This window comes from Chlorocebus sabaeus, chromosome 25 (assembly GCF_047675955.1).
Source record: "Chlorocebus sabaeus isolate Y175 chromosome 25, mChlSab1.0.hap1, whole genome shotgun sequence".
Taxonomy (NCBI): Eukaryota; Metazoa; Chordata; class Mammalia; order Primates; family Cercopithecidae; genus Chlorocebus; species Chlorocebus sabaeus.
Genome location: NC_132928.1, coordinates 50,542,448 through 50,568,110, shown reverse-complemented (window position 1 = coordinate 50,568,110; position 25,663 = coordinate 50,542,448). Strand labels below are relative to the sequence as shown.

Sequence of the window (25,663 nt, the reverse complement as noted above, 5' to 3'; positions counted from 1 at the left end):
AATTAAAATTCCTTGCAACAGCCTTCCTGTCCTTTCCAGAATATCATTTTCAACCTGGGGTGCTGACAGCCTTCATTCCACATGAACTACTGGCCGGGTGTGGCAGCTCACACCTGTAATCCCAGAACTTTGGGAGTACAAGGCAGGCAGATCACTTGAGCCCAGGAGTTCAAAACCAGCATGGGCAACATGGCAAAACTCTCTACCAAAAAAAAAAAGAGACAGAGAGAGAAAGGCATGGTGGCATGCACCTACAGTCCCAGGTATTCACGAGGCTGAGAGGCGACAGGATCACTTGAGCCTGGGAGGTCCAGGCTGCAGTGAGCCATTATCTTGCCAATGCACTCCAGCTTGGGCAACAGAGTGAGACCCTACCTCACTACAAAAAAAAAAAAAACAAACAAAAAACACAGATCCAAATAAATAAATAAATAAACCAGATCACTTAATATAATGAGTTTAAGGAAAAATTTTTGTTATTCCAAACTTCATAATTTAAGGTTTTTTGTTTGTTTGTTCGTTTGTTTTATTAGAGAGGGAGTCTTGCTCCGTCGCCCAGGCTGGAGTGCAGTGGCACGATCTCAGCTCACTGCAAACTCTGCCTCCTGGGTTCAGGGGATTCTCCTACCTCAGCCTCCCAAGTAGCTGGGACTACAGGTGCCCACCACCACACCTGGCTAATTTTTGTATTTTTTTAGTAGAGGAGGGGTTTCACCATGCTGGCCAGGCTGATCTCGAACTCCTGACCTCAGGTGATCCACCCACATCAGCCTCCCAAAGTGCTGGGATTATAGGTGTGAGCCACTGCACCCAGCCTAATATTAAATTTTAATAGAATTTTTAGAAAATGAGAGACGGAAGCTGAAGTAAAATCATTCAGCTGTTAAAAGATGTATGTTACAGACAAGTAAGTATTCAACCCCAGATTATTAGTCACAAAACATCAGCTCACCAAAAAGGTTTAATAGCAGAGCTTGCCTCTCACAGTGGCTCACACCTATAATCCCAGCATTTTGGGAGGCTGAGGCAGAGTATCACTTGAGCCTAGGAGTTTGAGACCAGCTGAGCAACATAGTGAGACCTCCGTCTCTACAAAAAAAAAAAAAAAAAAAAATACAAAAAATTACCCAGGTGTGGTAGCATGTGCCTGTAGTCTCAGCTCCTCGGGAGGCTGAGGCAGGAGGATTACTTGAGTCCAGGAGTTTAAGGCTGCAGTGATCTATGATCGCAGCACAGCACTCCAGCCTGGGTGGCAGAGCAAGACCTTTCTCTAAAATAAAACATAAAAAAAAGTAAGTGTTTACAAAAAAAAAAAAAAGCAGAGCTCAGAAAAGTCACATAGCACTCACTCCTTTCATACCAAAAATGGCTCTATTTTGTTCCTTCTAAAGTATATTCACAAAAATCACTTTTGGCAAGGCCAATTATCACCACAGCTTACCCACATATTATTAACAATGAAAAATAACCATTTTAGCTAAAGAAAGAAAAGTCCTGGACTCTGACAAACCATTTCCATAATGCATGTACCTTTTTACTGATTAACTAAATGTATTATTTGGCTTACATTAAAACCTACAAAAGGCCGGGAGCGGTGGCTCAAGCCTGTAATCCCAGCACTTTGGGAGGCCGAGACAGGCGAATCACGAGGTCAGGAGATCGAGACCATCCTGGCTAACACGGTGAAACCCCGTCTCTACTAAAAAATACAAAAAACTAGCCGGGCGAGGTGGCAGGTGCCTGTAGTCCCAGCTACACGGGAGGCTGAGGCAGGAGAATGGCATAAACCCGGGAGGCGGAGCTTGCAGTGAGCTGAGATCTGGCCACTGCACTCCAGCCTGGATGACAGAGCCAGACTCCGTCTCCAAAAAAAAAAAAAAAACCTACAAAAAAAACCTACAAAAAAAAAACTCAGGAGTCCAACAGATCTAACGTTCATATATGAAATTATGTGCTAATACCTTAATATTGCAAACTCAAGACAGTAATTTGTACACTAGATTCGAGCATCTAGATTTACCATGTTAATGTCAAATGATACATCCACTGAGAAGCTTATGAATCTAGTTCATTCATTCATTCAGTTCAGAATCTATCACATTTCTAAGTGGTGTCCTCAACTAGGGGCAATTCCGCTCCCCCAAGAGATTGAACAATGTCTGTAGGCATTTTTACTTGTAACAAGTAAGGGGCAAAAAGAGGGTGCTACTGGCATCTAGTGAGTAGAGTCCAGGGACGCTGCTAAACATCCTACAATGCACAAGACACCCCCCTACAACACAGAATTAGCCAACCCAAAATATCAATGCCGCCAAGGTTAAGAAACTATGATCTACAGAAAAAAAGTTTTAAAACTCATCTGTCTAAAAAACAGTACTCACTTCATCTTTGTTTCCTATATTATTTGCTAATTCCTTTCTTTTCATACTAGTCTTTGGCAATAAACTTGCCCTATTCCCATTTTTTCAATCAGTTTCTAACTTCCAAACTTGTCAAAAGAATCATCATCATTCCAGTTAGCCAGGTTCTAAATCCTGGTGTCATCTTTGAATTATCCCTACCTTTTTTTTTTTTTTTTTTTTGAGACAGAGTCTTGCTGTGTCGCCTAGGCTGGAGCGCAGTGGCATGATCTTGGCTCACTGCAACCTCTGCCTCCCGGATTCAAGTGATTCTCCTATCTCAGCCTCCTGAGTGGCTAGTACTACAGGCACGTGCCACCATGCCCGACTAATTTTTGTATTTTTAGTACAGACAAGGTTTCACCATGTTGCTCAGGCTGGTCTCGAACTCCCGACTGCATGATCCACCCACCTCGGCCTCCCACAGTGCTGGGATTACAGGCATGAGCCACCGCACCCAGCTGAATTATCCCTATTTTTAATAATAACAGTAGTATTAGTAATGGCAGCAGCTAACACACATTTAGCTCATGCTATGTGCCCAGCCACTATTCATTTAATACTAGATACTATCATTATCACCACTTTACAAATGAAGAGTCCAAGGCACAAAAAAGTTAAATAACCTGTCCCAAGTCACAAAGCTCATAAGCAGCCAAGCAAGGTTTCAAATCCAGGAAAAATGGGTCCAGAGTTCATGCCCTTAACAAATACTCCAAAGTGATCTCTCTTCTTTCATCCTCTATCAAATCATAAAGTCCTTTAAGTTCCAAAGGGCAGGGACTCTGTTACGTTCACAGCAACATTCCCACAACCCAGTATGTAATAGGTGCTCAAAAAAACCCCTTGTTTGTTGAATGAATGAAAGGCCCCTTGAAATTACTCCTCCTATTTCCACTGCCACCACTCAAGGCAGTCTTCCAGGTAAACACTAGCCAATCAGGTAAACGAATATAAACTTCTCTGCCAGATTTTCCATAACCCAGTCCCATCCAGCCTATCAAAATTTTCTTTCTATTGCTTCTTAATTAGAATCATAAAATCTTAAAATCAGAAAGTATCTTAGAGATCATCCAGTCCAACCTCCTCACTTTACAGATAAAGAAACCCAAAGATGGTGACTAAAATCACCCAGCCAAGTGGAGCCAGAACCAGAACTCGACTCTTCCAATTTTTGCTCTATGATCTTTTTCTTCCAACTCATAATGATGCTTCATTCCTGACAGATGTCTCCTCACTATCCTATCATCAAATTATATCTTTTCCCATGTTCTTGCTCAAGTTGTTTCTTCTGCCCAACCTGTTCTCCCTCTCTATGGATCCAAATCCTCAAAATGTCTTCCTATTCCATTCTTCACTACTTCCTCTTTCTTGGAAAATCTTACATACCGAATAAGATAGTAGAGGAGGGGATCATCACTGCCTACTAGGCCAAGTTTAATGCATAGTAACACTTCCCACAAAGTGAAGCTTACTTGGATGATTTCTTCCCTGTAAACTACTAATCCATTCTTCCATCCTATGTTTTAGGAAGTGATTTTAATAAAGATTAGCTCATATATCACCTTCATAAAGTGTTCATATACCTGAAAGAGACACTCAAGCACATCTTTAATAGGAGACATGTGGCCAGGCGCAGTGGCTCATGCCTGTAATCCCAGCACTTTGGGAGACTGAGGCGGGTGGATCATGAGGTCAGGCGTTCCACACCAGCCTAGCCAACATAGTGAAACCCCATCTCTACTAAAAATACAAAACATTAGCCAGGCATGGTGGCGGGCGCCTGTAATCCCAGCTACTCAGGAGGCTAAGGCAGAAGAATCGCTTGAACCTGGGAGGCGGAGGTTGCAGTGGGCCAAGATCGTGCCACTGCACTCCAGCCTGGGCCACGAAATGAGACTCCGTGTCAAAAAAAAAAAAAAAAAAAAAGAGTTGCGGCCAGGAAAGGTGGCTCACATCCGTAATCCCAGCACTTTGGGAGGCCAAGGCAGGCTGATCACCTGAGGTCAGGAGTTCAAGAGCAGCCTGGCCAACATGACAAAACCCCGTCTCTACCAAAAATACAAAAATTAGCCAGGCGTGGTGGTGCGCACCTGCAGTCCCAGCTACTCGGGAGGCAGGAGAATCACTTGAACCCGGGAGGCGGAGACTGCAGTGAGCCGAGATCCCGCCATTGCACTCCATCCTGGCCACTAAAGGGAGACTCTGACTCAAAAAAAAAAAAAAAACAGTTTGGAGACAACTATTCTAAAAATACGTCGACAATGAGATCAAAATAATAGGTTTCAGACTACAGGGAGCATACATACATGTATGTATGTACATGGGCACGCGAACACACACACACTACCAAGGGGGAAAATACTGACTGAAGTCCTAACCATGCCCACCAACCTCTAACCCTTGCCAGCAATCTCAGAATTCTGTGTCCTACTCTGAAGCATAGTACAGAGGCTTTGGCAAAGCCTTTCATTTCTAGTAAAAACGAAATACAAATCAAAACAAACCACAAAAGCATGTCAAAAGTGATGAGATGCTATCTTCATTTTTCCTACAGAAAGGCATTTCTGGGCACTCCACAGTTCACTATCCTGACACTGCTCATCACCTGACGTAAACACATTACCTTCTACGCCACAATCTCCTGAAATTCGGTTCCCATTTCCCAGTCCCTTAGGACACAACCCATTTCCCCTTCACTAACGGCGAGTTTATGCTCCCACCTCTGGGACTGAGCTCATACTGCCCCTCATCCTTTCCTCTCCTGAAGCTGCCCTTCACTCTCTTTCTCCAGCCGCATAGTCCCGTCCCAGAGTAGAGGACAGACCATCCAGGGTCCCCAAGCCCACTTCTCTTTCCTTCTCCGCCCCCGGGATCTGCCAGCCAGGCTGGAGACGCGAGGGGGGAGGGGTGTGACTCGCCTCCCAGGACTGAACCAGATGGCAGCAGATTCCGCCCCCACTCTCAGGCACCCTCCACCCCCGACCCCCCGGGCAGCCCGTCCGTCCCCCACCCCGCCCCGACCCCACCCCCGGCCTCCCGCACGCCCTCACGCCGGCTCCCGGACACACTCACCATGCTGGGTGAAGATATTGAAGCCGGTCTCTGTGGTGCGCCCCGCCGGGTCCCGCCTGCGGCCGGAGGGCCTGGCTGCACTGCTGCCCCGGATCCCGCGGGGCTGAGGCTGCTGGAGCCCTGGAGCCTCCCCGACGCGGCCCACCTGCTGCCCCATCCCTGCTCTCGCGTACTCCCGCGCCCCCGCCGACCCCTGGTCACATTCCTCCTTGACTCCGGCCTCGGGCTCCTGGCGCTGCTCCGGCCTCTCCCTCCCAGCCCAGACCCTGGCCCTGAGCGGCTGGGGCGCCGGCGGCTCAGCACCCGGACTCCTCACGGCAGCCGCCGCACTGCCTCCAGGCGACTCACAGATTCTGCTTTTCCCTCCTCCTCCCGCGGCTCCGCGCCCCAAACGCCGCCGCTGCCGCCGCCGCCATCTTTAAACCACCGAGCGCTGGGAAAGCGTGGGACAGAGCGTCTCCCGCCCCCCGCCCGCCAGTCACCTCCGCCGCTGGGAAGGAGGGCTTCCCGGCTGCCGCCCCGCCCTGCCGCGCCGCGCCCCCGCCCCCGCCTCTTCGCAGGGTGGGTCCCCTAGTGCCCACCTTATTTGGCGACCACCGCTGCTGCAGGTCTTTCGTCCTCTGAGTCCTGTCGCCGCACCTCGGCATCCCACCCCTCAATCCGCCTCAGCCGACCCCCTTCCACGTTCGGCTGCACACGCTACTGCCTTTGGGGTTGGTCGGTCTCCGGCCTTCCCCATCCCACTTCCACCTGTCAAATCAGTGAGTCGAGGGCTGAGTGCCCCCGCGTGCGCCCCTCAGGTGCAGGCACAGGTGGGGCAGAAAAGCACAAGGCATTTATTTGGTCCTTGCCATCCAGTTGAGGATCTCTAAAATGCCCAGGGGGATCCCTTTAAACACCGCAGGCCTCCAGTAAAAATTAAAATGGTATAAAATTTACAAGAAGAGAGTAAAATGCTACCTTATTTGATTTTAATTTTTGGAGATTATTTCATGATGTTAAATCGCACTCGCCTGGATTGTGTGCCTTCTATAGTCTCATTGGGGACGCAGTTGTAGCCCCATTCCTCATATTACCATGAATTCCTCTTGAACTCCTATCTCACCACATGTGAGTTTCTGTTTCCCTTACAATGCCTGACAGTAAAGTTAATCTTCCCACTGGCATCCTTTATACACTGTGCACGTGGTCAGGTCTTCTTTTGATGACAAAGGAGAAAAAATATACATCTTTGACCCTGTTTCTGAGTCAGAACTTACTCATGTTAGCTTATGCGGTCTAAAGAGGGTGAATGCGGCAGAAAAGAAGTGTTTTATACACACACATATACTACATACAATTGACTCGCCATGCCCCTCTCCCACGGTGCTTACTTGCATCTTAATGTTAATTCAAATTTTTTAATTCTCAAAAAGCTTGATCATTCTCCTGTTATTCTTTTGGCTTCCCAATTTGCTTTATGAAAAGTATCAGTTAATGGAGGTTAAAAAAAAAAAAAATTTTTTTGCTGAAATTTTGCTTAAATTAGACAGGACGGGAGCCACTGCAAAGAAGGAACAAAACAACCACTGGAAAGGTAGGGTTGGGAGAAGAGGTGGATTAAGCTCTCCTTTGCATATCTTTCCTGAACGAGGTTGAACTTAGATGAACCATCCACTGACGTAGATATTGCCTGTTATAAAAGCACTATGAAATTATTCCATTGCCATCCAGGGTGTGGCCAGAAATAACTGAAATTACGTCCAAAATGGGAACTTCCGGAAACACTATGTGTAAACACTGGATAAAATACGAATTTTCCATTTGGATTAAAATTTCCCTGTGTTTAAAATACCTTTCTTTTCTTCTAATTCCCAGTGTTTGCAACTACTGAAAAAAATTCATTCACAAGGGATAAAGATGTCACAGAGCCAGAATATGGTTCACTGTTTGATTTTCATTATGGGAGAAAATTTTAATTTGGGGGTAATGGTTTGGTTTCTCTGCTAATTCATGCATACTATATAAAAATAGGTGAATATATGGGTTCACCATCTCAAATCTGAAAATCCAAAATCCAAAATGCTGCAAAATTCAAAATTTTTTGAGCACCAATATGACGCCATAGGTGGAACATTTCACACATAAGTACTTAACATAAACTTTGTTTCATGCACAAAATTTTTTAAATATTGTATTAAATTACATTCAAGCTATGTCTATAAAGGTACATATGAAAAATAAATGAATTTTGTGTTTAGACTTGGGTCGCATCTCCAAGATATCTCATTATGTGTATGTAAATATTTGCAAATCTGAAACACTTGTAGTCTGAACATTTCTGATAAGGGATGCTCAGCCTGTAGTAGAGTGCAGTGGCTAAGGGCAGGGACTCTGAAGCCAGACTGCTTGGGTTCATCACTCGGCCCTGATACTTATGAACTATTTGATCTGGGCAAAGCACATAACCTTTTTGTGTCTCAGTACATTATCTGTAAACTGATGAGGATAACAAATAGTATCTACCTTATAGGAATATTGTGAAAATTAAATTAGTCTATAGAAATATACAGTACTTTAAAACAATATTTGGCATATAACTGGTGTCATATATGCATATACTATTAATACAAAAAACTTAATGATTTTAGGTTTTACAAGCCTAACTTTTTCAAATTATATATATATATACTTAGATCATGGGACAAATTATAAAGTATTTATTCAGGTGAGCCCCCTCTACCTGCCACCCTGTATATAACTAAAAACAAAAACACCAGCCAACCAATAAAAACATGTAGAATCATACAATCCCTTTATTCGTCATACCTACCTGGGTAACACCTTCAAAGTATATGTGAAGTATTACATAATACCTTTGTTTTACATATGAAGATTTCATCTACCGTTGATTCTTAAGATCCTATATAGACTAAAGCAAATATGTAAGTGGAGACTTAGTTTACATCCATTATCTTGCCAGCGTTTTCTACTCTTTCTTTTTTTTTTTGGAAACAGAGTCTCAGGCTGGAGTACAGTGGCGCCATCTTGGCTCACTGCAACCTCCGCCTCCTAGGTTCAAGCAATTCTCCTGCCTCAGCCTCCGGAGTAGCTGGGACTACAGGCGCACGCCGCCACGCCCAGCTAATTTTTTGTATTTTAGTAGAGACAGGGTTTCACTGTTGTTGCTCAGGCTGTTGTCGAACTCCTGAGCTCAGGCAATCTACCCACCTCAGCCTCCCAAAGTGCTAGGATTATAGGCGTGAGCCACCGCGCCCAGCTCTACTCTTTGATTTTTAAAGTGAAGAGAACTTTCAGAATAGAGAGAGTAGGGAAATAGACTAGAGAGACTTGGTTAATTAGGTACAGGAAACTATTTCACCTCAGTATAACCAAGCCAAAGTGACTTGCCTGAGAATTACCTAAGGTTCATTACCATAAGCAGCAGTTACTGTCACAACAACTCAACATCTAAAATAATCCCAAATATTCTGTCTCAGACTGAATTGAGAGAGCTGAGAGCTCCAGGCAGGGGCAGAAATCAGGGAAAGAAAGTAGCAGGGATGGTGCACATAGCACAGGGACAGCCTCATGTGAGCAATGGCCAGAGGCCATCATACAAGATCAGACACATCACCAACAGCAACAAGGTGTGCTGAAGACACAGATATTCTTCATCCTCATCATCCTTATTACAGGAGCAATACCACTCTTTTCAGAAGGAAGGAGCTGTGAGTAATGCCTCACTAATCCCTGACTTCACCGGTCTGCGTTTCTAGGCTATTGCCATACTTTTTACGGTTTTACAGTGTCTCTCATATCTACCTCTTCTCTTCATCTGTATAAACAGCATTATGTAAGACACAGTGTTAGCTTAGGCTCAAGTCATCTCTGTGCTGGTTTCTCCTGCTACTAGCCCTTTCTTCCTAGAGATTCCTCACCTTTAGCAACAAGCAACTCACTCAACAGAAACTACTTCTCTCATTGCTTTGATCACGTTCTCCCTCTCCTTCATTATGTACAAAGTCTAAGTCTAAAATTTTCACCTAACAGGCCGGGCACAGTGGCTCATGTCTGTAATCCCAGCACTTTGGAAGACCAAGGTGGGCAGATCACTTGAGGTCAGGAGTTTGGGACCAGCCAGGCCAACATGGTGCAAAAACTAGCCGAGCTTGGGGGCACACGTCTATAATCCCAGCTACTCCGGAGCCTGAGGCAGGAGAATTGCTTGAGCCCAGGAGGCAGAAGTTGCAGTGAGAGGAGACTGCGACACTGCACCCCCGAGCCTGGGTGACAGAGGGAGTCTCTGTTTCAAAAATAAATACATAAATAAAATAGACATTTCACCTAGTGTTTCGAAGTTATTTTCCAGGATAACCTGGATTATAATTGCCTAATGTTCTTCCATCTCCTGTTCCTTCAACCTCCACCCCTCCTATGGCGGGCATACATGCTTTATCCAATTAGCCTATTTCTGAGATGTATCCCTTTTAGCTATGACTTTTGCAATAATTATATTCTCCCTAGTAAAAGTCTCGGGTGACGTCCTTACAGGATTCTCCTGTCCCCTTCAGTATTCTATTCAGATCCTGCCTCCTTGATAAGGGAACCTCAGACTTATCAATACAGACCTAACAGTTTCCTTGGACTCTACTCAGTACAGGCCTTAAACAACCACAGCTGGTAACAATTCTTTCGTTGTAAAATTCACTTACCTTTCTCTATATCCCTCAGATATGTTTTGTTATGACACATGACTCAAGTGTCAGAGTTGGAAAGAAACTTAGAGGTCATCTAGGCTAATCTCCTGGAATCCTCTCTGCAGTAATTCCAGTGAGGGTATCCATTTCTTTCAAAGGGTTCTAATTATTAAAACATTCTTCCTAAAGATAAACTGAAAAATGTTCCCCTGAAACTTCCACCTGTTTCACCCCAGTTCTAATTCTACCATGTAGCTACACAGAACAAATCTAATCTTCATTCTACATGAAGTCCTTCACATATTTGAAGGCTATCATGTTTCCCCAAATCTTTTATTTTCCTGAATATATGCATATGCTTATATAGTTATGTTTATCTATTTATATTTACTTGGGCTGAAAATGTTTATGTAGATAAACTGAGAGAAAAAAATTTTTGTTGTAATTTTATGTATAACATTTTTCTTTTTCTTTTTTTTGTTTTTTAAGATGGAGTCTCGCTCTGTCACCCAGGCTGTAGTGCAGTGGCATGATCTCGGCTCACGGCGACCTCCACCTCCCAAGTTCAAGCAATTCTTCTGCCTCAGCCTCCTAAGTAGCTGGGATTACAGGCGTGCACCACCACACCCTGCTAATTTTTGTATTTTTAGTAGAGACAAGGTTTCACCATCTTGGCCAGGCTGGTCTTGAACTCCTCACCTCGTGATCCACCCGCCTCAGCCTCCCACACTGCTGGGATTACAGGTGTGAGCCACTGCTGCCTGGCCAGCATTTTTCTTAAACGGTTTATGTATGCAGTTCTTTGGACTTTGTTTATGTGATTTGTCTCTGCTTTGTTGCATTAAATCTTTAAAGACCTGTACAGTGCCAAATACAGTTCCATTTACAGATTGACACTGTAAAAGTCTTTTTGGATGAGATAATGAGGGGGAGGAGGAGTTAGAAAATTCTTATCCGGCTGGCACCGAATTAGTCATTCTCTTTGAAAGTAGGGAGACAGATTAAATGACCTCTTGTTCCTTTTAGCCCCAAGAGTGTATGATGCAACATTTCTTTGATTAAAAAAACCTTAAAACCTTATAAATTATTAAGAGACTACTTCAAACAATTGGCCAAGTGCTGTATAAATGTTACCAGTAGCAATAATATCTATTCATTTAAAATTAATAAATTAGTACTCATTTCCCTTTCAAAGGTAATGAAATAGCTGACTAAACAATCCATTTAACATGTAGCCTATCACTAACTGTAGTAGTGCAGTGGTCCTGGGCCTAGTTTATTATTTATGTGAGATGTGTTGTTTCAGTTCTCTATTGCTGCATAACAAAATATCCCTCAAAATCTAGTGGCTTAAAACAGGAGTGATTTATTACTTCTTACAATTCTATGGATTGGCTGGACGGTTCTGCTGAACTTACCTTGGTTCACATAATAGCATTGGCTGGGCTAGGAGGGGCATGATGACTGAATGCACATGTCTGGCCATTGGTGCTGCTGCTGGTTGGAGTGCCTCAGCTCTCCTCCGTAAGGCCCTTATGATCTGAATTGGGTCCCCCCACCACAAAATTCAAATATTGAAGTCCTAACCTGCAGTACCTCAGAATGTGACTGTCTTTGGAGATAGGGTCTTTAAAGAAGTGACCAAGTTAAAATGAGTCCATTAGGATGGTCCCTAATCCAATAGGACTGGTGTCCTTATAAGAAGAGGAAATCTAGACACAGACACACACAGAGGGAAGACCTTGCGAAGACACAGGGAGAAGGTGGCCATCTATAAACCAAGGAGAGATCTCAGGAGAAACCAACCTTGATCTTGGACTTCTGGCTTCCAGAACTATAACAAAATAAATTTCTGTTGTCTAAGCCACCCAGTCTGTGGTACTTTGTTATGGCAGCCCTAGCAAATTACTACAACCAAATTATCAAAAGATAGAAAATTAAGATTTCTAACGTTCTATTTTATTTATTATTATTATTTGAGATGGAGTCTGGCTCTGTGGCCCAAGGTAGAGCACAGTGACACCATATCGGCTCACTGAAACCTCCGCCTCCCAGGTTCAAGTGATTCTCCTGCCTCAGCCTCCTGAGTAGCTGGGATTACAGGCGCCCACCAACACACCCGGCTAAATTTTTTGTATTTTTAGTAGAGATGGGGTTCCACCATGTTGGACAGGCTGGTCTTGAACTCCTGGCCTCGAGTGATCTGCTTACCTCTGCCTCCCAAAGTGCTGGGATTACAGGCATGAGCCACCATGCCCAGCAGATTTAATTCATATTTAATGAGTACTTTCTGTATTCCAGGCACTGTACTAGTTACTGGAGATACACTGGTGAATAAGACCAACCTGCTTATGCTCTAGTGAGGAAGACAGCCATAAACAAGTAATTACAATAACGTGTAATAAGTGTTGATGGGGGGGGGGATAAGGGGTTGCTGTGGAAACACACAACTGTTTGAAGGTGAGGTAATTGAGAAGATGTGGAACTTCTCCCAGGGGCAGGCAAAGGGGAAGAGGTAAGAGATAAGTAGGAGTTACCTCAGCAAAATGGGAAGAGCACTGCCTTTTAGGGAACATTGAGAAACAAATTTAGCTTGCCGTTTTTGGCAGAAAGCAGAGTCACAAGAGATGCACTTACGAAGTGGAGAGGAAACTAGGATCCTGAGGAAGGTCTGGAAAACCCTCTAAAAGGAGAACACAGGACATTGTCTTTGCACCTTCTTCATCTGCTCTTGGCAGCTTTCTAAAGAGCTCAGTAGAAAGTTTGGTGGTTTCTGAAGCCACCAAACTAGTTGCTTATACACTGAAGGGAGGCACTTGTATTCACAATAAAGTTGGCACTTCTGCAGGGTTCAATTATGTTTTTTTTAAGACTTCATAAATTGCTAAAAGCTTTCTCTGATTGCGAGGATGTTTATTACATATCACTTCAAAACATTAACATGCTGAGAAAAGTCCAAGTGAAGTAACACAAGTTACTTGTTCTACTGACACCGTTCTCCAGTTTACTAATTATGTGTAAGTAATTCGCATTAAGCGAACATGGTTGCACCAGAGCATTTGTATTGATTGTATTGGTTACATTGTGATTATACCAGATAATCAGCTCAAACTAGCTTAAGCAAAAAATGGATTATAAACATGATTTCATCAAATCTCGGATGTCTTGAATTCTAACGTGACCCATTCGATGGGTTGAATTGTGACCCCCAAAAAGATATGTTGAAGCCCTAACTCCCTAGTACCACAGAAAGTTAACTTCTTTGGAAACAGGGTCTTTACAGAAGTAATCGAGTTAAAGTGAAGTCATCCAATATAACTGATGCCCTTTTAAAACGAAGAAATTTAGACACAGACATGAATAGGGCTTCTGAGGTATTGGTAATGTTCTGCTTTCAGATGCTAATGACCTGGAGTGCTTACTTTGCAAAATCTGTCAAGCAGTAAACTTATGAGAGAGATATATATTTTATGTGATTTCTATATGTGTGTGTATGCATGCATATATATATATACACACACGTATAGACACACACACACACAGTTGTCCCTCTGTATACATGAGGGATTGGTTCTAGAACCCCTCATGTATACCAAAATTCGTGCATACTCAAGTTGCCCAGTGCGCCCTGCAGAACCCTCCTATGCAAAAAGTTAACTTATGTATATGCATATTTCACATCCCTTGAAGCCATCAGCCTTTGATTTAAAAACTCTGCATATAACTACACCCTTGTAGTTCAAACCCGTGTTGTTCAGGGGTCAAATGTACACACATAAATACTTTTCTGTTAAGATTACTTTTAATTGGAACATAATAATTCTACATATTTAGTGGGTAAGCATATGCACTTTTCTGTATGAACACTATACTTCAATAAAAAGATGGGGCAGGGGGAGGAGGTACTGGCTTTCAAGTGAGAGGAAACAGCCTAAGCAGGGCACAGAGGCTTGATGAGCTTATCCAGGAACATCTCATCACATGGGAAAAGAAGAGGAGCTGGGGGTGGCAGAGGGCAGAGGAAATGTATTAAGTAGTGGGACTTCAGATTGGCCTGGTCCCTTCTGTTTCTAAGAATCTACGCTTTTGTCATAGCCCAAAGCCATATAGCTAGTTAATTATAAAAAAAGAAAAAAAAAATTAAAGGCCAGGCATGGTGGCTCACGCCTGTAATCCTAGCACTTTGGGAGGCCGAGGCAGGTGGATCACTTGAGGTCGGTAGTTCGAGACCAGCCTGACCAACATGGTGAAACCCCGTCTCTACTAAAAAATACAAAATTATCCAGGTGTGGTGGTGCATGCCCATAATCCTAGCTACTTGGGAAGCTGAGGCAGGAGAATCGCTTGAACCCGGGAGGTGGAGGTTGCAGTAAGCTGAGATCCCACCTTTGCACCCCAGCCTGGGCAACAAAAGCAAAACTCTGTCTCAAAAAAAACACACACAAAAAAACATTAAAAGCCTGTGGCAGGTTGAAAACACGGCCATAATATTTTGCTGGTCTTTTTTTTTTTGAGATGGAGTCTTGCACTGTCACCTGCGCCTGGCCTTGCTGATCTTTTTGTCAAGAGGTAAAATCTATTTCCCCACACTTTAAACCCTTTGAATCTGTACTGGCCTTGTGACTTGCTTTGACTAACAGAATATGGTGGAAGTAAGGTTGTAAGAGTCTTGTAACTGAGGACTCAGGAGGCCTTGCAGCGTTTGCTCTTGCTCTCTTAGCATCTGGGACCACCATGCTATGAGGAAACCTGGTGTCGTGAGTGGGCTGACTTGTGCCTTCCACGAAACTCATATGTGGAAGTCCTAACCCATAATACTTCACAGTGTGACCATATTGGAAATAGAGTTCTTACAGAAGTAATCAAATTAAATGAGGTCACTGAGGTGGACTCCCTCATATTTCTCTTTAATTTTTTTTTTTAAGGGATGGTGTTTCACTCCGTCACCCAGGCTGGAGTTTAGTGACACAGTTATAGTTCATTGCAGCCTAGACTCTTAGGCTCAAGTGATCTTCCTGCCTTAGCCTTCCAAGCAGTTGGACTACAGGTACATGCCACACTAATATTTGTTTTGAAAATTTAAATGGAAAATGATCAGGTAATAAATTCTCATTTTAGGAAATTTACAAGAGCAGATTATAAAGAAGAAGGAAAAAGCTATCCATAATCTCACCACTCAGATATAAGTATTTTTGGTGTTTTTCCTTTTTTTTCCTTTCAGCATTTTTTTCTTTTGTGCACATATACACACATTTACATTTTTGTGGGTTTTTTTTTTTTTGGAGACTGCATTTTGCTCTGTCGCCCAGACAGGAGTGCAGTGGCGTGATCTCAGCTCACTGCAACCTCTGCCTCCCAGGTTCAAGCGATTCTCCTGCCTCAGCCTCCTGAGTAGTTGGGATTACAGGCGTGTGCCGCTAGGCCTGGCTAATTTTTTGTATTTTTAGTAGAGATGGGGTTTCACCATGTTGGCCAGGCTGGTCTCAAACTCCTGACCTCAGGTGATCAGCCCGCCTTGGCCTCCCAAAGTATTGGGATTGCAGGCGTGAGCCACTGCACCCGGCCTTTGTGGGTTTTTGTTTGTTTGTTTGTTTGTTTGTTTTTGAGACAGGGTCTCACTATTGCCAGGCTGGAGTGCAGTGGCAAGATCTCGGCTCACTGCAACCTTTGCCTTCCGGGTTCAAGTGATTCTCCTGTCTCAGCTTTTCCAGTAGCTGGAATGAAAGGTGTGAGCCATCACACCTGGCTAATTTTTGTATTTTTAGTAGAGACGGAGTTTCAACACGTTGGCCAGATTGGTCTCAAACTCCTGACCTCAGGTGATCCGCCTGCCTCAACCTCCCAAAGTGCTAAGACTACAAGTGTGAGCCACCAAGCCCAGCCCATTTTTGTTAATTTTTTTTTTTTTTTTTGGCGACAGAGTTTAGCTCTTGTTGCCCAGGCTGGAGTACAATAAAGCAATCTTGGCTCCCTGCAACCTCCACCTCCCACCTCCCAGGTTCAATCGATTCTCCCGCCTCAGCCTCCCAAATAGCTGGGATTACAGGCATGCGCCGCCATACTCAGCTAATTTTTTATTTTTAGTAGAGATGGGGTTTCACCATGTTGGTCAGGCTGGTCTTGAACTCCTGACCTCAGGTGATCCGCCTGCTTGGGTCTACCAAAGTGCTGGGATTACAGGCTTGAGACACTGTGCCCGGCCCCCATTTTTGTTAATTTTTTAAAGTAAATAATGTGTATCTTAGTTATAAGAATTAAAGAAATGTAGAACATAGATTAAAAAAGTAAAAGTTTTTCTTTATTCTGTCCTCATCACCCTGTTAAGAGTTGGTTCACTTTTTTTTTAAAGCAAAATTGGGATCATACTATAAATACTGGTTTTCAAATGCTATTTTACCTTTATCAACAGTAAGAAATACATTTTACATTGCAATATAGTTAATGCAGTTATTAACACACACATATACACACACACAACAAATTTTAAGAATTTTGGAGGCTGGGCATGTTGGCTCACACCTATAATCCGAGCACTTTGGGAGGCTGAGGTGGGAGGATTGCTTGAGCCCAGGAGTGTGAGACCACCCTGGGCAACATAGTAAGATCTCATCACTACAAAAAAATGAAAAATTAGGCCGGGCGCGGTGGCTCAAGCCTGTAATCCCAGCACTTTGGGAGGCCGAGACGAGCAGATCACGAGGTCAGGAGATCGAGACCATCCTGGCTGACACGGTGAAACCCCATCTCTACTAAAAAATACAAAAAATTAGCCGGGCGAGGTGGCGGGCGCCTGTAGTCCCAGCTACTCGGGAGGCTGAGGCAGGAGAATGGCATGGACCCGGGAGGCGGAGCTTGCAGTGAGCTGAGATCCGGCCACTGCACTCCAGCCTGGGTGGCAGAGCGAGACTCCGTCTAAAAAAAAAAAAAAAAAAAAAAAATGAAAAATTAGCTGGGCATGATGGTGTGTGCCTGTGGTCACAGCTACTAGGGAGTCTGAGGTAAGAGTATACCCGGAGCCCAGGAGATCAAGGCTGCAGTGAGCCATTACTGTGACACTGCACTCTGGCCTGGGATAAATAACAAGACCCTGTCTCAAAAAAAAAAAAAAAAAATGGATTTCAGGAAACAATCCCCTATTTTTTTTTAAGACAGAGTCTTACTCTGTCACCCAGACTGGATTGCAGTGGTGTGATCATAGCTCACTGCAGCTTTGACCTCCTTGGCTCAAGCAATTCCTCCTGCCTCAGCCTCTCAACTAGCTAGGACTACAGGTATGCACTACCATGGCCAGCTATTTTTGTATTTTTAGTAGAGACGAGGTTTCACCATGTTACCAAGGCTGGTCTTGAACTGCTGACCTCGGGTCATATGCCCACCTCGACCTCCCAAAGTGCTGGGATTACAGGTGTGAGCCACCCCTTCTGGCTAATTTTTGTATTTTTAGTAAAGATGTGGTTTCACCATGTTGGGCAGGCTGGTCTCCAACTCCTGACCTCAGGGTGATCCGCCCACCTCAGCCTCCCAAAGTGTTGGGACTACAGGCGTGAGCCAACATACCCGGCCAGTTTTTAAACTTTTTTAAAGACAGGGTCTCCCTATGTTGCCCAGGCTGGTCTCAAATTCCTGGGATCCTCCCACCTCGCCTCCCAAAGTGCTGGGGTTACAGGTGTGAGACACTGTGTCTGGCCTATAATCCTTACTCTTACTGCGATATACCGCTATATTCTAGTCTATATCTTTTTGTTTGTGTATTAAGCACTACACTTACAGAGGGACAGCCTAGACAGGGTAAAGGAGAATCCATGTTGCGAGGACGGTCAGCCAGGAGGAAGAAATGTTAGAGTCCAAGTAGGCTGAATAGAGTGTACCCACAGAGCAACAATCTTGTGTGAGCACCTGAATAGAGTGAGAAAGGCAATTATGTGAAAGGAGTGGCCGAGCATGAAAATTCCAGGTCCTGGGAAGCCCCTTGCCAGCAACAGGAAAAGTCCCAGTGCAAAAGCCTTCTGATGTCCCCCAAAATAGAGGCTGAAAGCAACACTGTCTTTAGTGTTAAGTAGATTCGACATAAATTCTGTAGTCGCTGGTTGCTGCTACCCGCTCAGTTCCCCAGGCTGATGTTGGTCACTCTGATTAGCAGTTCACAAGAACAGATCTTCCATTGTTGCCTTACTCCAAGGGATGCAGTTTAAGTGGGTTATTTACATGTTTTGTAATATTCTGTCTTTGACTTTGCCTGTGGATTAACGATTATGTTTTGTATCAGGATAGTACTAGTTTAACTTTTAATATTTGTGACCATGTTTTCTAAAAGTTCAGATAACGAAAAAGAACAATTAACAATACCTATGCCAGCATTACCTTGATATCATTGCAAAACAAGACTAAGCTACTGTGTTGTTTTAATGCAATATAGATAGAAGGACCCATAAAACAGGATGTAAGACGCAAATAACCAAAACAGCATACCACATAATTTGCAGGAAATAATTTGGAGTTGGCCAGTGAAAGTACTAACTTGAAGACTAAATCTCACAAGTCCAGAATGAGAAAGGTAAGTACTTCTGCATCAATGAAAAACTTTTGCATCTCCTCAAAAGACACCAATGCTCAGTCTGAAACAGTTGCTGGTGAATTGATTTGGGCATATCACAAAAACTAACATGGATTAGCACGCATTCCTTGATTGCTCTATGAAACTGAATACATTTGTATCTCCTGATTCTGAGGTTGCAACTAAATGTCTTGGCAAACAAAAGGGGAAATTTGATGATAGATGAGTCGGCCCCTCATAGAGAGCTGATTCTGACAGGTCCTACCAACAGTCACACTTTCTTTTTTTTTTTTTTTTTTGAGATGGAGTCTCACTCTGTTGCTCAGGCTGAAGTACAGTGGCACGATCTCGGCTCACTGCAACCTCCACCTCCCGGGTTCAAGTGATTCTTGTGCCTCAGCCTCCAGAGTAGCTGGGATTACAAGGCACATGCCACCACACCCTGCTAAGTTTTGTATTTTTAGTAGAGACGGGGTTTCACCACGTTGGCCAGGCTGGTCTTGAACTCCTGACCTCCAAGTGATCCGCCCACCTCAGCCTCACAAAGTGCTGGGATTACAGGCATAAGCCACTGCGCCCAGCCACCAACAGTCACACTTTCTGCAGTCTATCAAGTGATACCTTGAGTCACAGAAACAACAACAACAGTAAATTCTTCCTAGGTCTTAGGGACTTCGGATTTAAAAAAAAGTTTCAAGTAATTTTTTTGAAACCCAAGGACTGTAGAGCCAGTACACAATTGCAGATTAGAGAACCTGCAGGTACAAGACTCCAATACATGAGCGTTACCGCCCGAGGCCTTGGGAGCCCAACCCTTGCCTCCATGTGCCCTGGATGCAGGACATAGAGTCAAAGGAGATTATTCCCCAGCTTTAATAATTAATGTTGCTTTCCCTGTTGGATTCTGGACTTACTTGGGACCAGTTACCCCTTTCTTCTTGCCCATTTCTCCAATTCGGAAGGGGAATGTTTATTCTATGCCTGTATTTGGCAAACAAATATATTTTGAAGTGTATTTTGAAAACACTTAGTTTTTTAATTTCACAGGCTCACAATGGGAGAGGAATTTACCTCAGGACCAATCTTGCCCTGAGTCCCACTCATATTGATTTAGATGAGACTCTGGACTTTGGATTTTTGAGTTGATGCTGGAAAAAGTTAGATGTTGGGGACTATTGGGATGGAAAAAATGTATTTTGCATTGTGAGAAAAACATGAATTTGGAGGGCCAGGGGCAGAATGCTGTGATTTGAATGTGTCCCCTAAAGCTTATGTGTTGTAAATTTAATCCCCAGTGCTACAGTGTTGAGAGACAGGGCCTAATAGGAGGTAATTAATGTCATTATTGTGAGAGTGGGTTAGTTATCAAGAGGGGGTTTGTTTTAAAAGCAAGTTCGGCACCCTCTCGCTCTCTCACTCTCGCTCCTTGCCCTGCCACCTTCTGCCATGGGACAAAGCAGCAAGGAGGCCCTCCCAACAGGCTGGCTGCTTGATCTTGAACTTCCCAGACTCTAGAACTGTGAGCCAATAAATTTCTGTTTATTATAAGTTACCCAGTCTGTGGTAGTCTGTTACAGCAGTACAAAATGGACGAAGACAATGTATGATTTGCTTACTTGTGCCTGGAATGTTTGTGTCCTCCAAAATTCCTACATTGAAACCTAATCCCCAGTGCAATAGTATTAAGAGGTGGTGCTTTTAGGGAGTGATTAGATCATGAAGACTAGCCCTCATTAATGCGATTAACACCTTATAAAGGGCCTGAGTAAGCTGCTGGACTCTTCTGCAACGTGAGGACAGAGCAAGAAGATGCCATCTGTGAAGCCAAGAGTGAGCCCTCACCAGGCACTAAATCTGCTGGCTCCATAATCTTGGACTTCCTAGCCTCCAGAGCTGTAAGCAGTAAATACCTGCTGTTTGTTTGTTTATTTATTTATTTATTTATTTTTTGAGACGAAGTTTCACTCTGTCGCCCAGGCTGGAGTGCAGTGGCGCAATCTCGGCTCACTGCTACCTCCGCCTCCTAGGTTCAAGAGATTCTCCTGCCTCAACCTCCCAAGTAGCTGAGACTACAGGCACCCATCACTACACCTGACTAATTTTTGTATTTTTAGTAGAAATGGGGTTTCACCATGTTGGCCACGCTGATCTCAAATCCCTGACCTCAGGTGATCCGCCCACCTCGGCCTCCCAAAGTGCTAGGATTACTGGCATAAGCCACCACGCCCAGCCCCGTTGTTTATAAATTACCCAGTCTAAGGCATCTTTTCACAGCAGCTCAAACAGACTAAGACAATAATAAAAGTTTCTGGCGAGTTTTCAGTTTTCTTAAAATATGCAGAAACACTCAGTGAGACTTTTGACAGAAATGGAAGAAGGTAGTCTATTTAGACACGTGCCTTTAAGATGACTATCATTGCTGCCTGCCATAGAAAAGTTGTTAAAATGTTGACTTGCGTAACATCATATTTTCAAAGTATAATTTGCAAATTATACTGAAGATGAGAATAGAGAAAAGGATTACAGTAAAACAGAAATGTATGCGCCATTTCTCCAAAACAATTTGATGATCTTTAAAGAGGCCTAAGTAGCCTTAAAGGGGGGAAGGGTATGAACGGAACACCCTGAGTTGCTCACTGTTACATGTAGGTTGCAATAAAAATGTTAGTGGAAAAAAATGACTCAATTTTTTTTGGAAATAAGCCTGCTTCAGAACTTAAAAAAAAAAAGAAAAAGAAAAAGAGGCCAGGCACAGTGGCTCACGCCTGTAGTCCCAGCACTTTGGGAGGCCGAGGCAGGTGGATCACTTGAGGTCAGGAGTTTGAGACCACCCTGACCAACATGATGAAACCCCGTCTCTACTAAAAATACAAAAAAATTAGCCTGGTGTGGTGTTGGGCGCCTGTAATCCCAGCTACTTGAGAGGCTGACTCAGGAGAATCACTTTAACCCAGGAGGCAGAGGTTGCAGTGAGCCAAGATCGTGCCACTGCACTCCAGCCTGGGTGACAGAGTGAAACTCCGCCTCAAAAAAAAAAAAAAGAAAAGAAAAGAAAAAAAAGTATCACCAGGAGGAAAGGATAGCCAAGTTTTTTCAGTACTAAAACTGTAACTTGGGCTGTGTGCAATGGCTCACACCTGTAATCTCAGCACTTTGAGAGGCTGAGGCGGGCAGATCACTTGAGCCCAGGAGTTCAAAACCAGCCTGGGCAACATGGCAAAACCCTATCTCAACAAAAAATACAAAAAGTTAGCCGGGTATGGTGGTGTGTGCCTGTAGTCCCAGCTACCTGGGAGGCTGAGGTGAGAGGATCATCTGAGTCCAGGAATTTGAGACTGCAGTGAGCTGCAAACGGGCCACTGCACTCCAGCGTAGGGACAGAGTAAGACCCTGTCTCGTAAAATAAAATAAAATAAAATAAAATAAAATAAAATAAAATAAAATAAAATAAAACAAAACAAAAGAAAACTGTAACTTATTTGCAATTCAACTTCAATTTCACGGGTTCAAATTACCTCTGTGCTTTAAAATCATTTCCCCTGAGAAAGAGAGGTCTAACTCATGATGACATCCAATGTGCTTCAGAGTGTACAGTCTGTTTCTCTCTTCCTTGAATCTGGGCTGGCCCTGTGGTTTGCTTTGACCAATGAATATGGCAGAGTTGACTCTGATTTTGGAGCCTACGTCATAAAACACCTTTCATCTTCTATCTTCAACACCTGTAAGACTCCCACTTGAAATACAGCTGAAAGGTGTCAAAACAAGAGTCACCTGTAAAATTTAAGAAGAGAATATCGACCATCAGTTTCACAATTGTTTCCTGAATGAATAGGTATAATAATCTAAGTTAATACACAGGAATCTCTTATATAGGACTATATTATAGAAATGGAAGAAACTGTTGAAGAAATAAGTAATCCTAAAATGTTAGGCAAGTTAGGCAGCAGGAAAAAAGGGCCTATTGAATGCTAATAATAAACTTTAGTTTCTTGATACAGTCACCATTTAAAAATTAGAATCATTAAAATAATTTCTGAACCCATAATTGGTATGAATTTTTCTTTTTTCTTCTTCTTCTTCTTCTTCTTTTTTTTTTTTGAGACAGAGTATCTCTCTGTTGCCCAGGCTGGAGTACAGTGGCACAATCTTGGCTCACTGCAACCTCCATCTCCTGGGTTCAAGTGTTCTCCTGCCTCAGCCTCCTGAGTAGCTGGGATTACAGGCATGTGCCACCATGCCCCGCTAATTTTTGTATTTTTAGTAGAGACGGGGTTTTTCCATGTTGGCCAGTCTGATATCAAACTTTTGACCTCAGGTGATCCGCCCACCTCAGCCTCCCAAAGTGCTGGGATTATAGGCATGAGCCACTGTGCCAGCCTGGCATAAATTTTTCTACTAAATTAAAGGAAGGTAACATGGAACTGTATCACCCTTGAAGCATCAGAAAATCTCACTGGGACTGAGTTTTTTGCACTGTAAAATGACAGTTTGGTTAGATAACTAGAATACTATTGGAAAGTTTAATTACAATCCTGAGTATCATTACCAAAAAGTACCTTTCAAGTATGAGGAAGGGAGACACATGCTCACCAGCTTTAGGAAAAAGAATGCACATAACCTAAGTATCTGGAGACTGTTAAAGCTTCCCTGTTGATATAGCATTGGCAAAGTCTTTGTGTAACCCAAAGGGATGCATACATTAATTTGAAGGCCATTATTCTAGATAATGTAATAAAACAGAAAAACTAAGTGGTATAAATATTGGGAAACTATCTGAAGCTATGAATATATCTATATATATCTATATATTATATAACATATGTATACATTTTTGAGATGGAGTTTTGCTCTTGTTCTCCAGGCTAGAGTGCAATGGCCTGATCTTGGCTCACCGCAACCTCTGCCTCCCGGGTTCAAGCGATACTCCTGCCTCACCCTCCCGAGTAGCTGGGATGACAAGCGTGTGCCACCACGCCCAGCTAATTTTGTATTTTTAGTAGAGACAGGGTTTCTCCATGTTGATCAGGCTGGCCTCGAACTCCCTGCCTCAGGTGACCCGCCTGCCTCGGCCTCTCAAAGTGCTGGGATCACAGGTGTGAGCCACCATGCCTGGCAGCTATGACTATGTATTTAGAAAATCTGAGATGCTCAACTAAGGAGTTTTAGAATTAATACAACAAGTTAGAATGGCTAGGTATAAGTAAAGATCCATAAACGTAGTAGGTTCCCTTTATAGGAGCAATGAGTTAGAAATAGAATTTGAAAAAGTAAAAATTTAAAAAGTATATATACACACAATACATATATATAATGTTTTTATGTACATGTATATGTAATAAGTTGATCGGGAAAAAGTATCACAGCCTTCGCAACATGGCGAAAACCTGTCTCTACAAAAAAATATAAAAATTAGCCAGGCATGGTGGCGCTCCCTTGTAATCCCAACTACTCTGGGATAGAGTGGTAGTCCGGTGGGGAGTGTTGAGGCAGGAGGATGGCCTGAGCTCGGGAAGTCAAGGCCTCAGTGAGCCGAGACTGCTGCAGTGGGCCGAGATCACGCCACTGTACTCCATCCTGGGTGACAGAATGAGACCCTGTCAAAGAAAGAAAGAAAGAAAAAGGAAAGAGAGAGAGGAAGGAAAGAAGAGAGAGAGGAAGGAAGGAAGGAAGGAAGGAAGGAAGGAAGGAAGGAAGGAAGGAAGGAAGGAAGGAAGGAAGGAAGGAAGGAAAATAAGAGTATTAAATGAGAAGTGAGTATAAAACTGTAATAAGGAATACAAAGATTGGTTGGGCATGGTGGCTCACACTGGTAATCCCAGCACTTTGGGAGGCCGAGGTGGGAGGAACATTGAGCTCAGGAGTTCAAGTTCAGCCTGGCCAACATAATGAGACTCCATCTCTATAAAAAATTTTTTTTAATTAGCTGAGTGTGGTGGCTCATGTTTATACTCCCTCCTTGGGAGGCTGAGGTGGGAGGATTGCTTAAGCCCAGCAGAACGAGGCTGCAGTGAGCTATGATCATGCCACTGCACTCCAGTCAGAGCAATAGAGTGAGACCCTGTCTCAAAAATAATAATAATAATATAAAGATTAATTCAATAAATAGAGTCCCTCCTGAAAAGGAGGACTTTGAACTTCTTTCTAAGAAATTGTTTTACCATAATAATCAAAACCCCTTTGATATCAAATAAACACTATTTTCGTATTTTATGCTAAATTAACAACATATATGTGTATAGTTATACATGTATTTGGGGGAGTTTCCAGTATGGCTGTATTCCAGTTTATCTCTCTCTCTTTTTTTTTTTTTTTTTTTTTTTGAGGCGGCGTTTTGCTCTTGTTCCCCAGGCTAGAGTACAATGGCGCGATCTCAGCTCACTGCAACCTCCACCTCCCAGGTTAAAGCAATTCTCCTGCCTCAGCCTCCTCAGTAGCTGGGATTACAGGCATGTGCCACCATGCCCAGCTAATTTTGTATTTTTAGTAGAGACAGGGTTTCTCATGTTGGTCAGGCTGATCTCGAACCCCAGACCTCTGGTGATCCACCCGCCTCAGCCTCCCAAAGTGCTGGGATTTCAGGTGTGAGCCACTGTGCCCAGCCAGTTTGGCTTTTTAAAACATTGGTCATCCTAGCATTGGTCATTCATTCACTAAATATTAAGCTCTTACTGTGTACCAGCTATTGTATCAGGGACTAAGGTAACAGCTGTAAAAAAGGCAGAAAAAATTCCCTTCTCCTCAAGGAAATTGTAGTGTGGCTGGAGAATCCAGCAAAGAAAATTGACAATTAGAATATACAGTGCAATGAGTGCTAAAGAAGGGGAAATGATCTAAGAGCACAGAAGCAGGGCCGGGAAGGTTTCCCCCAACGTAGGAATCTGGAGGAAGGGGAAACAGGAAGGAAGCATTCTCCCCGCCCTAAGGAAGACCAGAGGGAGCATGGCACAGTGGGGAGC

The 25,663-nt window shown here is 43.5% G+C and overlaps 1 protein-coding gene and 1 long non-coding RNA gene across 7 annotated transcripts in view; both read right to left on the bottom strand.

Annotated features, from left to right (window-relative positions):
* Positions 1 to 5,914, bottom strand: part of ABL2 (ABL proto-oncogene 2, non-receptor tyrosine kinase) — a 127,113-nt gene extending 121,199 nt beyond the window's left edge. For all 5 annotated transcript variants that reach the window (XM_037985896.2, XM_037985898.2, XM_037985897.2 and 2 more), the window contains exon 1: positions 5,475 to 5,914. In XM_037985896.2, coding sequence (XP_037841824.1) covers positions 5,475 to 5,631 — 157 coding nt within the window. In that variant the 5' untranslated portion in view covers positions 5,632 to 5,914. The remainder of the gene's footprint in view (positions 1 to 5,474) is intronic.
* Positions 5,915 to 17,086: 11,172 nt separating this feature from the next.
* The window catches only part of LOC140710279 (uncharacterized), a 46,651-nt gene continuing 38,074 nt past the window's right edge, over positions 17,087 to 25,663 (bottom strand). Inside the window, exons 4-5 of one of the 2 annotated variants that reach the window (XR_012091255.1) lie at positions 22,223 to 22,478; positions 17,087 to 18,389 (exon numbers count right to left, since the gene is read on the bottom strand). This is a non-coding gene — a long non-coding RNA (uncharacterized lncRNA). Of the gene's footprint in view, positions 22,479 to 25,663 lie in introns of both variants that reach the window. The other variant, XR_012091254.1, reaches the window with a different exon arrangement.